This window comes from Danio rerio, chromosome 24 (genome assembly GCF_052040795.2).
Source record: "Danio rerio strain M-AB ecotype USA chromosome 24, GRCz13ab, whole genome shotgun sequence".
Classification (NCBI taxonomy): Eukaryota; Metazoa; Chordata; class Actinopteri; order Cypriniformes; family Danionidae; genus Danio; species Danio rerio.
Window position 1 is genome coordinate 26,161,043 of NC_141044.1, and position 13,638 is coordinate 26,174,680.

At 35.8% G+C, this 13,638-nt stretch overlaps 1 protein-coding gene across 4 annotated transcripts in view; it reads right to left on the reverse strand.

The window, feature by feature from the left end:
* Nucleotides 1-5,368: 5,368 nt before the first annotated feature.
* LOC147831059 (uncharacterized) overlaps nt 5,369-13,638 on the reverse strand; it is a 185,456-nt gene continuing 177,186 nt past the window's right edge. For all 4 annotated transcript variants that reach the window (XR_015524992.1, XR_015524993.1, XM_087309543.1 and 1 more), the window contains one exon: nt 5,369-9,445. Coding sequence is in view for 2 of the 4 variants with exons in the window: in XM_087309543.1 (XP_087165669.1) it covers nt 9,230-9,445 (216 nt within the window). In the remaining 2 variants the exon portion in view is untranslated. The remainder of the gene's footprint in view (nt 9,446-13,638) is intronic.

Consider the following 13,638-nt stretch of genomic DNA (forward strand, 5'->3'; position numbering starts at 1 on the left):
AGAAGCTCATTTGGAAAGCATCTGATGGTGGAGAGGAATGCAATCACTTGATGTGGACGATGGGTTCATTCGCGGTAAATGTGTATTACCTTTAATGGGAGCTGCTAATTAAAGTGTCTGAGGAAAGCAGAGAAGTGTGTCTGGTCCTTACAGCCATTAGATGAGCAATATTGCGGAAAATGCACGCTTACATTAAAATACATCGGCCTGCTGAGGTTGCATTTAGTGCATGCGGCATTAAATCAGCACTATTATGAAGCTGGATACATTAGTGCATGGTTTTTCTTTAACAAATAATGTTTAGGTGCACTTCAAAACTTTATCAAATAGGTGGGAACCACAACACAATTAGTTAATTAAAGCTTCAGTTGTACAGTCAGCCTATTTTAAAAGCTTTTACATTTGTCCAAATCACCAATGCACTGTTGCCTTTCTCTGTTAGTATGTTTGCTGAATATGTGCATAATTAATTTGTGTTAAATTTCTTACAGATATGAACATTCTGTCATTAGTTAATCATGTCAACAAATCATGTCCAAAATATTGCTGAATCACTCTGACTTGCATTGTATAAAAAACATGTTTTTTTCATATAATATTATGTTTACCTGGAAAAGGAAGATTAAGTTTTGGAAGCACATAAGCAAGGAGCTAAATTTAACAATCACCACATGCAAGTTAAACTGTTACTTGTCAGTTGGCTGATATGTTTTTAATTCATTTTAATAATGCCTGAGTATGTGATAGAGCTTAATGAGATAATAAAATCATGGCGTTTTAAACCAATACACTGCAAAAAAAAGCTTTTCTTAGTTAGATTTTTTGTCTTGTTTCTAGTCCAAATATGTTAAAAATTTTTAAGAATTTGGTGAGTTTTTCCTTAAAACAAGCAAAATAATCTGCCAATGGGGTAAGCAAAATAATCTTACGTCAAAAGAAAAAAGATTATTTTGCTTACCCCATTGGCAGATTATTTTGCTTGTTTTAAGGAAAAACTCACTTAATATTGGCATTTTATTTCTCAAAACAAGACAATATGTTTTGCTTGTCTAGAAAATGCTTCTTGATATAAGACATTTTAGATATTTAGACTAGAAACAAGACAAAAAATCTAAGCAAGAAAAGCATTTTTTTTGCAGTGTAAGACTCTTATTCAACTTTGGAAAACAAACTTTGGAATACATTTCGGATGAAATCTGAGACCTCTCTCTGATCCTTAATAGACTGCAATTGTCCCAACTTGCTCAAAGTTCAGAAAGGTACAGTTGAAGTCAGGACTATTAACCCCCCTGAATTATTAGCGTTATTTTATTCCCCAATTTCTGTTTGACGAAGGGAAGATTTTTGCAACACATTTCGGAACATAATAGTTTTAACAACACATTTCTCTATGCCATGATGACAGTACATAATATTTTACTAGATATTTTCAAGACACTTCTATACAGCTTAAAATGACATTTAAAGGCTTAATTAGGTTAACTAGGCAGGTTAGGGCAATTAGGCAAGTAAATGTATAATGATGGTTTGTTCTGTAGACTATGAAAACAAATTTACTTAAAGTCAAGTTATTTGTTGTTCCTAAAACTTGGATAGGCGACAAGACCTTTGTTGGAAGTGTATCTGTTTCATATGCAGTACATTCTATAATTTAGTATTAGTCCATAATGTCCATAGACTAGACTCAGCTTTCATTTGACAACTAAAGGAAAACTATGACCTTCATTTTGTAGGCACACCTACAGCACAACATTTCAACTTTTCAGAAAGGCACAAGTGCACCACACATCATGTGACAAGAACAAATCAATCAGCTTCACATATTGTATGGCATATCTCGTGTTTTTCCTCATGGTTTTAGAAGCAATATGTGAACAACCCCTAAAGCGGCTAAGAGCTCTTATGAATGTGCAATCAAACTGACACTGAAAAACACTGAGAAACAATGTTATGACAATGTCGTCATTTCTGTTTAATGTGAGCACAAAAATATTCTTGTCGCTTGATATTATTCCACATATTATTATTATTCCGAACCACTAAAGGCATTTGGTCTGTTTTGAGGATGGGTTTTTTGGTATTTTCTGGACTTTTAATGAGTCCCGTTGAGGTTGAGGACCATTGCTGTCTATGGAGGATGAGGGAGCTCTCAGATTTCCTCTAAAATAATGTTGTGCTCTGGGGGCAAATAAAGGTCTCAGGGGTTTGGAATGATATTAGGGTCAGTAATCTATATCTATATATATAAAGTCAGAATTATTAGCCCCCCCTCTTTGAGTTTTGTTTTCTTTTTTAAATATTTCCTAAATGAAGTTTAACAGATCAGGGAAATTTTCACAGTATGTCTGATAATATTTTTTTCTTCTGGTGAAAGTCTTATTTGTTATATTTTGGCTAAAACAAAAGCAGTTGTAAAAACTTTTTAAACCATTTTAAGGTCAAAATTATTGGTGCCTTTAAGGTATGTTTTTTCTATAGCCAACAGAACAAACCATTGCTATATAATAACTTGCCTAATTGCCCTAAGCTGCCTAGTTAACCTAAATACCCAGTTAAGCATTTAAATGTGAATTTAAGCTGTATAGAAGTGTTTTGAAAAATATCTAGTAAAAAAATAATTACTGTCATCATGGCCGAGACAAAATTAATCAGTTAATGAGTCATTAAAACTATTATGTTTAGAAATGTGTAGAAAAAAAAATCTTCTCTCTATTAAACAGCAATTGGGGAAAAATAAATAGGGAGGCTAATAATTTTGACTTCAACTGTACACTTAATCTTAACTGGCAACTTCAGCTGCCACATCAAAGTTCCTGAAAGCAAACAAGATGCTTAATGATTGGCCAGCCCAGTCATCATACATGAACATTATTGAGAATGTCTAGGATATGATGGAAGAGGAGGCATTGAAGATGAATCCAAAGTATCTAGATGATCTCTGGGAGTCCAGCAAGAACGCTTTCTTTGCCATTTCAGATGACTTCTTTAATAGGTTATTTGAATCATTGCAGAGATTAATGGATGCAGTCGTCCAAGCTCATGGGAGTTATACACAATATTTATTTCTGGACTTTGAATGAGGCCCATTGAAGATGAGGACCATTGCTGTCCATGGAGAATGAGGGAGCGCTCGGATTTCCTATAGGGTCAGTAATGAATAATACATTTTGGGGTGAAATAACCCTAAAAATCTCTATCTTTACTACCTTAAATGTAATAACAGCTACATGACCAGTCTATATATATATATATATATATATATATATATATATATATATATATATATATATATATATATATATATATATATATATATATATATATATATATTCTTTACATCTCAACTGCCAATAAATGGCAGGTGTAGTGTGGTTTTAGGCCCTGGACATGAGATGAGAAAGTGGCGGATTTGACTTGATATATTGACTCAACAGTTTACTCAAGCTTTTTAAATATGATTTTATACATATGCAATTGTCCACATTTTTTCTCATGATTATGCTAAAATGCAATTGTAGTCACACAGGTGGAAATGGCATAATACGATTACTTAATTAAACCTTCAATCGTACAGTCAGCCTCTTTTAAAAGCTTTTAAATTAGTCAAATTATCCCAATCACCAGTGGGCAGTCGCTGTTGTCTGCAGTGACTTTGCCGTGAGTGTGTATAATGACTGTGCTGATAATGTCAATGGCCATTACAGTGAGGGACTGTAGTTTTATGATGACCATAAGCCCGATGCATTCGGCTCAGTAATAAAGGCCTGAAGGACATGGAAACACGAAACTGCGACCTGTGACATCGCCGCACCAACCCGGGAACATGCCAATCATGTTTGCATTTAGCCAGTGCCTCTCCGTGTGCCTGCTTTTAACCATCATCTCTCAGCCGACTGTGCGTTTCCAAAGGGTTTTTAATCGGCACTATTCCAGCGAGTGGGACCAATCAGAGTAAATGAAGATCAATAATGAGCCAATGGGCACGCTTTATTTGGTAGATGAGGTGAATCATTAAAACGCAGCGTGCTAATTTGACAGCTGATGCGCCAGGGTGGGCACTTAGAAGTAATGATGCCATCAGAGCAACAGACAGAGAGAGAAAGAGAGAGAGAGAGAAAGACTGCTTCATTTCACACAGGAGCGAGAAATGGACTTTAAAATTCTTTTGACATTTTAATGTTATGAATCCATACACACATCTCATCAAGCTATTACATGTAATGAGGCGACACACGTGAACCCCAACACGAATGGAGATGATTGTGTTTAAAATGACATGCATTATCATGGTGTCCGTTTGCATGACGGATGAACAGGCTAAAAAAAACACACACACATCCACACACAACGAGGCCACTCGATAGTGTGCCACCTGTCCATCTCGTACTTCTGTGTGTTTAAGGAGAGATTTTACCGACAAAACCTTTGTTTGCTTGTTATTTTTTAACGAACCTTTCAAATTTGAGATTGTGCTATTTTTGATTTTTCATAAGAAGTTTTTTTTTAGCCAAATAAAAACATCAAATGGTCTTAATAGTCTTTTTGGTACACTTTTCTTTGTGTCTGTATATTTAAATGACAATATATATTTTTAAAGACCGTTTTCTCAAAATAATTTCTGTCTTCTGCACTGAGCCATCAATCTACTCTTCAGCAGAAGCTACATAGGCCAAACTTTCTATTTTATTAATATACACTCACAGGCCACTAAATTTGGTACACTGGTCCAACTGCTCATCAATGCAAATTTCTGATCAGCCAATCACATAGCAGCAACTCAATGAATTTAGGCATGTAGATGTGGTCGAAAGACAACAGTAACTCAAATAACCACTCGTTACAACCAAGATATGCAGAAGAGCATCTCTAAATGCATAACACGTTCAACCTTGAGGCAGATGGGCTACAGAAGCAGAAAATCAGACAGAGTCTCACTCCTGTCAGCTAAGAACACAAAACTGAGGCTACAGTTTGCACAGGCTTACCAAAACTGGATAATAGAAGTTTGGACAAACGTTCCCTGGTCTGATGAGTCTTGATTTCTGCTGCGACATTCGGATGGTAGGGTCAGAATTTGTATGGTGTAGGTGATATTTTCTTGGCACACATTTCTTAAACATGACAATGAGTTCACTGTACTCAAATGGCCTCCACAGTCACCAGAAATCAATCCAAAAAAGCACCTTTGGGATGTGGTGGAGCAAGAGATTTGCATAATGGATGTGCTGTCGACAAATCTGCAGCAACTGCGTGATGCTATCATGTCAATATAGACCAAAATCTCTATAAAAAATCTCAAAAAAAAGGGGTCCAACAGAGTACTAAGAAGGTGTACCTAATAAAGTGGCCGGTGAGTGTATATATCTAATTTTTAATGGGGAATATTTGCATACACAATTTTCCTGATTATATACACTTTTTATACACTATTATATACTTTTTGTTATTAAAAAAAATATATATCTCTTTGCGGGCAAGGCAGTGGCGCAGTAGGTAGTGCTGTCGCCTCACAGCAAGAAGGTCGCTAGGTCACTGGTTCGAACCTCGGCTCAGTTGGTGGATCTGTGTGGAGTTTGCATGTTCTCCCTGCCTTCACGTGGGTTTCCTCCGGTTGCTCCGGTTTCCCCCACAGTCCAAAGCCATGCGGTACAGGTAAATTGGGTAGGCTAAATTGTCCGTAGTGTATGAGTGTATGTGTGGATGTTTTCCAGAGATAGGTTGCAGCTGGAAGGGCATCTGCTGCGTAAAAGCTTGCTGGATAAGTTGGCGGTTCATTCCGCTGTGGCGACCCTGGATTAATAAAGGGACTAAGCCGACAAGAAAATGAATGAATGAATGATATATCTTTGCAGTATGTTGTGTATTCTGAAATCCATGCTATAAAGTCATTTGAAACTAAATAAAAAGAAAATAAAAGACCTGATTTCCAATACTCAATTCTTTTAGAAAGGCATGCAAACATTTTAGAAAACATTTTAAAAAATGCATTTCTTATTATAGTCAATTAACTGGATAGTACAGTGACAACTTTTAGTTAATTTTTACCCTATTCACCTGCAGTGTCTTGTATTCCCACAAAACCTTTATGTGTGTGTGAGTGTGTAGAGAGAGAGAGCGTTCCGGGTTTGTATTGATCTTTCTAGCGGATCAGTATCCTTTTCCCACTGTGGTCACTGAATAGGACAAAAGTTCAATACAAAAAAAAAATCAGCTGCTCATCCAGTTCTCACAAAAGCAATTTGTAATATAGATTTATCTGGGCTGCCGACAAAGCCAGCTGCTGTTTTTACTATTTAAAAGCTTTGATCGGATAACCGGAGACGCTTCGTCTTTTTTAAGGGTTGGTTGGCGTCATTCATTTACAATGTAGGTGGCAATTTTACCTAAAATAAACACAGCTATGGATTGCTTGAAATAAAAGAGGAAGCAAATGGATTGAATAAATTCAACGAGCCTGTCTGCTGTGGGCATCACTGGTGCTGCTAAATCTACAAGCACTTAATCCAGAGCTGCTTTGGCATTAATGATGAATATTTAAAGCCTTACTTTTGACAGCAATTGGGCCTGTTTCACGCCACACACATCAGGAGCGGGTATGGAGCAGCTATGTTTCTTTCTACTATATTGAGAGTTTGCTTTATTATTAGATAGAAGAACATATCATAGTGCCATTGAGAATTGTGGAATCAAATTTTCAATATTGACAATTTTTTCATCACTTAATTTCCCTTCCAGTGTTTTCCGGATTTCTATATTTTCTACTTCGAAATCTTCTCAAGTACAAAAACTCTGGATCTAAAAAACTGTTTAGATGCAGCAGAAATAAGCAAAATAAATATTGCTCAAATACATGTAAATTTCCTGACAAAAGTCTTGTCATCAATCCCAGTTGTAAGAGCAACAAATAATAAGTTGACTTCTAGTTGATATCTTAGAAAAGTGGCAGAAGGTAGATTTTACTGATAAATTATCTGTTGAACTGCATCTCAATCATCACAAATGCTGCAGAAGACCTACTGGAACCCCCATGGACTCTCACAAAAACTAGTCAAGTTTGGTGAAGAAATAGTCATGGTTTATGGTTACATTCAGTATGAGGACGTGCGAGAGATCTGCAGAGTGCATGGCAACATCAACAGCCAGAGGTATCTAGACATTTGTACTGCCCATTATATTACAAACTATAGGAAAGGGCAAATTCTTCAGCAGGATAGCACTCCTCCTCCACATTAAAGTTCCTGAAACCAAAGAAGGTCCAGGTGCTCCAGGATTGGCCAACCCAGTCACCAGACATCAACATTGTTGAGCATGTCTAGGGTAAAATGAAGGAGCATTGAAGATGAATCCAAAGAATTTTGATGAACTCTGGGAGTCCTGCAAGAACGTTTTCTTTGCCATTCCAGATGACTTTATTAATAAGTTATTTGAGTCATTGCAGAGATGTATGGATGCAGTTGCCAAGTTCATGGAAGTCATGCACAATATTTTTTTTCCACTTCACCTTTCTGTTAAGTGAAAAGACTTTTGTCTAAGCAAAGTCAGACCTTACTCTCCCAATTAAATCATAAAAACTCAAGGCATGCTCATATTTTATTTAGGTAAAATAACCATAATCTAGAAGCCTTTGCCTTTTATATAAGCCACTTCTGATACCAAATGATCAAGTAGAAGTCAAGATATTATTTGTAGTTTCTAAAACTTGGAAGGGTGACAAGACTTTGCCAGGAAGCGTATGCTCTTGCAATCAGACATCAGCAGCATAAAAGTGCATACACTGAATGAAACGACATACTTAAATATGGCAAAGGGGCAATATTTGCCTCTGATATTGATTTTCATGGTGACTTTTTAATTTTAATTTAGCAAAAAAAATTAGTTCAACACATTTGGACTAATGACTAATGTGGCAAATATTTTATAAATGGTTAGTTTTAATGATAATATCATTGTTAGTAAATGAGCAAATAGTTTTTGCTTTTGTAAACCCAAATGTATTTGATTTGGTCTTGGAAAAATCTTTAAGAAACATGGCATTTTAGTAATATAACAACATATCTATCCATTCACCTACTGTACGTCTCTCTAAAATATCATCTTTAACTGGAGATAAATGTTTTGGAATTACATGGAAGTCAGAAAATGAAACGTTTAATATTTTAACAGACTCAAACGGTCATAAAATTACATTATTTTTTTCACTCCCACTACTGTATATGTTACAAGAAACTACAGTGCATGCTTTGTACCATTGTGAATTATGCTACCTGTTAATACAGCAATAAAAGTGTGTCATTTAGTCCATGTGTGGTGTGAGACAAGCATTATAGTGTTTAAATACGAAGCCACAGAATGCTTTTTCTTCCAAGCAAACAAAGCCAATGAGGTAAATAAATGGCTGATTTTTCCCAAAACGAGAGAGTGTTGCTGTGTGAGATGTGTGAAGTGAAGGTGTGAGGCAGCTGATTAGAACTCTCTCTCTATTTCTCTTTCTCTCTCTTTCTCTCTCTCACAGAGGTGATGAGAGCTCTGGGTGGTCGATATGACACTGTCTCAGCCCATCGTAATTAGCGAGCGTATGCAGGGTCCATCACAGATCAAACGGCACATAAAAATGATCCCGATCTCTCGCAGTCACGCTTAAGCTACCTCAAGCTTTACCTTTGTGAACCCACCGGTGTATTTAGCTTACCTCACACCTCAAAGAAAGAAAGCGAGGGCAGAAAACGAAGGAGTCGAGCATTAATTATTTATCACTGGAAGTTTCCAACCACCGAAAAAGACAGAAAGAGTTGAAGGGAATTTAAATGATTTCAAAGGAACTCGCAGAGACCTGGATTAATGAAGTCTCAGGCTTTGTGAAGCGCCTACCTGACAACAGTTATCCAGTCTGAGACCCGCGTGTACGACATTATGAAATATTACACGTTGGAATTAAGGCTCTAAAGTACCTTTCCACATTTAGTCCTCTCATACCAGAACAAGATAATCCGTGTGCTGTCACATGACATTCCCTGCTAATCAGATCGGAGAACATTGCAAATCCTCCAGTTCACCTCCTGCAGAGGAGAAGCGGTCTGCTGACAGAGACTTCAAGTGCATGAATAAATAAACAAACAAGCTATGGTCACAACCCTACGGCGAACGTGCTTGCATGTGTGTGTTGGTAGGTTTAGGCCTATGTGTGTGTGTTTGTGATCCGTAAATGCTAGGACTTGGACATAGCTGACCTTTAAGGCTGTGAGTGAGAAGTGTAGGAACAGACTCCGCTGGCCTTTATATGGATGTTTGGGGTGTCGCACTTGAAGAGTGTGTGTTTGTGTGTGTGTGTCACTCTCATCTGCTCTTTGGCCTTGTGTGTGTTTCTGCAGAGCCAGGAGTGCAGTGGTTTTCCCTGGAACGAGAAACACTCTGAAGTTCTGCATCCCCTTCTGCACACTGACAGCCCCTGCAAATGCATATTATTAATATTAATATCAATATTAAGAATATCAGAACTTTTACTACAATAATGACAATTTACTCACTATTTACTCACAATCTGGTTGTTTTAAAGTTTTGTGGGCTTTCTTTTTTTTTAACACAAAATAAGACATTTTGAATAATTTTGGAAACAAACTCATCTAAAACAATTGCTATGCTGATTTATAGTAAATACTATAGTGTGATGAACTAAACTACAGTAAAGTGAGTTATACTGTATATTTTATATTATATATTTGACATTAACATTTTGTTAATCAACGGTCAAGTATACTGTAGTATTATCTATAGTGAACTGATAAACTGTAAAAATGAATGTAGCATATTAGTTTTTACGTCTGTAAAGTGTGGTGTATTGTAGTATAATATAGCCTATACTGTGGGTAGGGACAGACAGAATCTGCTTTAATTTTTTTGCTATTTCTGCACAGAACTTCTTTTTAAATTCTGCAGATTTATGCAGAATCATTTTGGGAGTATCTTATCTTAATTCTTAATGTATGAAATAACAAATAATACTTTTTAAACTTTTATTTAATGTTTACAATGTAAATACACTTAGATCCACTTATTTGGTAAACAAAGCAAGTCTAATATATTTATTAAAAGACAGAAAATATTGGCAAACTGTAAATTGAAAATAAAACAAATAAGCATTTTCATATTAATTAATAATACTGCTGAAATTAATTTTAAAACTGAATAAATATAAATGTATACACACATTTACACAAGTACATAAATATGGGCTAAAAATCTGTGGACATATGTGGATTTCAGCAGGCACAGATTTAGTGTGGGCCAACCTATAGGTAATATGTCCATATTAAAATAGTTGTTGTGTTACCATATCAGCTATATAATCAACACAGCATATTAATTCAAGAACTGTACTATAATATGGTTCAAAAACATGGTAACACTTTATTTTGATGGTCCCTATTGCACATTTTGTTGACTAAAAGTTGCGTTGCATCTACATGCCAATTAATTCTCATTTAAGTATCAGTAGACTGTCTGCTTAATATCTGCTGATACAGCACCTTTAACAGACAGTTAACTGACTATAAGAAACTTTGCAAGTACATGTCAACTTACTCCAACTCTAACCCCAACCTAGAAGTCTACTTATATTCTAATAGTTGGCATGTTGCAATGTAAGTTACTGTAAATGCAACAAAATGGGTTAAAGAGACCATCAAAATATAATGATCCCAAAAAAACTATAGTATTTAATATAACTATAGTACAGAATATAAACAATGTATTGTAGTATACTATTATAATATATATATATATATATATATATATATATATATATATATATATATATATATATATATATATATATATATATATATATATATATACTAGTATGTATTATGTATAGTGGTTACTATACATAATAATGTATAGTAACCACAATCTTCAAAATAAGATGACATTTACATTTTTATGGTAAACTATCCCTTTAAACACAAATTAGTCATCATAATGATGAAAGAATGATAACAATAGGGTTTAGTTTGTTAATTTGTTGAGAAGCTGGATGATGCATTGTCTGCTTGATGAAGAAAACAGTAGAAATAACATCTATACTGGTATAAAGAGCATGAAATGAGTTTAGTAAATAGCTGTTTCCATCCAAAAAAAAAAAGACTTAACTTTATGCACAAAACTGAAATATCGCAAAAAAAGACCTGCGAATAAAGCAGCGTTTCCATCCAATGAGTCAAAGAGAACAAAATTGTCATTTCATAATTAACTGGCGCCAAATATCATTAAAAAAAAAACAGAATTTGCTGTGGTAGAAGAATATTGCTTTGTTTAATAAATGCTTTGCGCCTCAGAAGAAAATGATGACACGACAAGAACGCATGGTGGAGTTTTGGTGTTAGACGTGGAGCACAGATGCTCTTGACAATTCTGGAAGTAATTAATAATATAATAACACTAATACTGAAATTGTTAAGGCGTTTTAGAATACCATAACAACATTTTAGATATTTTACAATGTGCTCAGCCTGCTGGTTTGCCCATTCACACACATCTATTTTAACAAAATCACATGACCTTTTTTAATGCGCATACTGGAATTTGTTTAGTAAAAGTGTTTCCATCATAGTTTTTGCACATCTTTCTTATCAAATAAAAGGTTTACCTGACTCAGTTATGCACATACATATTTTATGCGTATTTTACAAATTTATGCACATCTTGCTGTTTACATCAACTGATTTTTTTTTTGTGCATATACAAAATGAACATAAAAATAGATGGATGGAAATATAGCTAATGACTGACAGATTCAAACCTCCTTCCCCAAGTGAGCACCAAGGCTCAACGTAAACCACTGCACCACATCTCTGACATATAATATCCTCTTTAACGTGTAAAAAAAAATCTCACACCAACACATGGCCAAAGCATCAGCACATCCAATTGTGCAGAACGTACATAAATCTTTTCCCAGAAAGTTCTTATGCTCGAGGTCTGTTATTCTGATCCAGATCAAAATCTCTCATTCTCACAGTAACACATAATGACTCTCATTCAGTGACATTAGCATGAAACTTAAGAGCGGTCTCAAATACTGTCATTCGCACAAAGCTTTCTGACATCCATCTTGGGTCCCACAGTAACCGTGGCATCTTAAATCAGCCATAATGACACCCCTCGCAAGCCCACCAGGTAGCGGGTGCTAATCTTAAATCAGCGAATGCGCCAGCGGTCCTGAGAAGTTGGATTAAGGCAGAGCTTTCCTTCGCGCCGAGGGGGCCGACGTAAAGATGGTTTTATCAGAGGTCATTCAAATTTTTCTGCATAGGAGACAATGGGACCCGCAGCAGCAGGGTGCCTCGTTCCCAAGCCTGGAAGTCTGGCTATAAAGAGGGAATCGATGAAGTGTCTATTTCTGCTCAGCCACAATGGGAACTGGCTGCCGTGGCAAAAAGGATCAATACAACAAATTATTACAATTTCCACAACCTCCACTGGACTTTCGGTGGGGCGCGAGCACGCGTGTGGTCACCCCTCCTCTGCATTAGTGCAGTCAAATGGCAGGGGGTAAGAGATAAAATAGACTTAAACACACACCTCACAAATGCCTATTCAGCCACAATCAGTCAGCTTATATGATGGAGCCGGCGCTTTGAATGATGGTTTATGAATAATTGCAGTGCATGTAGGTTGTTGTGCAGAAATGGCTTTAATAAAGGGTTTGGACCGTGAGTCCACTCGCCGCGGAGACCACCGAGAGGAAAGTAGTGATTCAAAACAATATGTCAGGATGGATTTGAGTTCGGTTGAGGGACAGAGTGACACAAGGCTGTTTAAGAGTATGCCGTGCATTTCAATGCAGAACTTTTAGCAATGTTCTAGATTGGGCCACAGTTGGTGTTTGTGGTAAAGGGGAATGGGAGGGTGAAGAAGGGCTTCTTTAGTCAGCAAATAAGAATTGTGTGTGAGGAAAACTGGTACCATAATGTCACATCTAGGCATCTAAAACTCAAACCATATGAGGAAACCAATTGCAACAAACTGTTCAAAAATGAATCCTAATGAGTACTGTGATCTTAATCCATTTGAGTAAACGAAGCAATTTGAGCACAGTAAAACCCGATAAATGAATAGAACCAACTGAGTACTGTAAAAGTTAAAGCAACTCAAACTGTTTGAGGAACTAAATCAATTTAAGTTGAAGTAATTAACTCATTACTTTTAACACTGAGTTCAAAACTCTTTTCAAATAAGTAGAATTAACTTTCAGTCAATTTTGAGTTAACTACACTCATTTCATTTGATAAAATTGACAGTTGGGTTTTTACGATGTATAAATGTATTTTGGTATCTTCAAAGAACCTTTAAGTGATCTTTTTTGTTAGTGTGAAAAATTACACTATAAAACCCTTGGTAACATATTACAATTACACACTAAGAATTATTTGTTAAGAAGCATGGATTTCATTTATAATGTGCTTAATAATTGTTCTTTCATAATTTGTGACTGCTTGATTTTTCCTTACTAAATTAAGTATTGCATTATTTACAAATCATTTGTATTTAAGAGTAGTTGGTGTTTTTTAAGATCATTCACGATGTCAGTGCCAAGAGCCTTGTGGTTAATGCGTTAACAAATTGCAAGGTGTTCACGGGGAC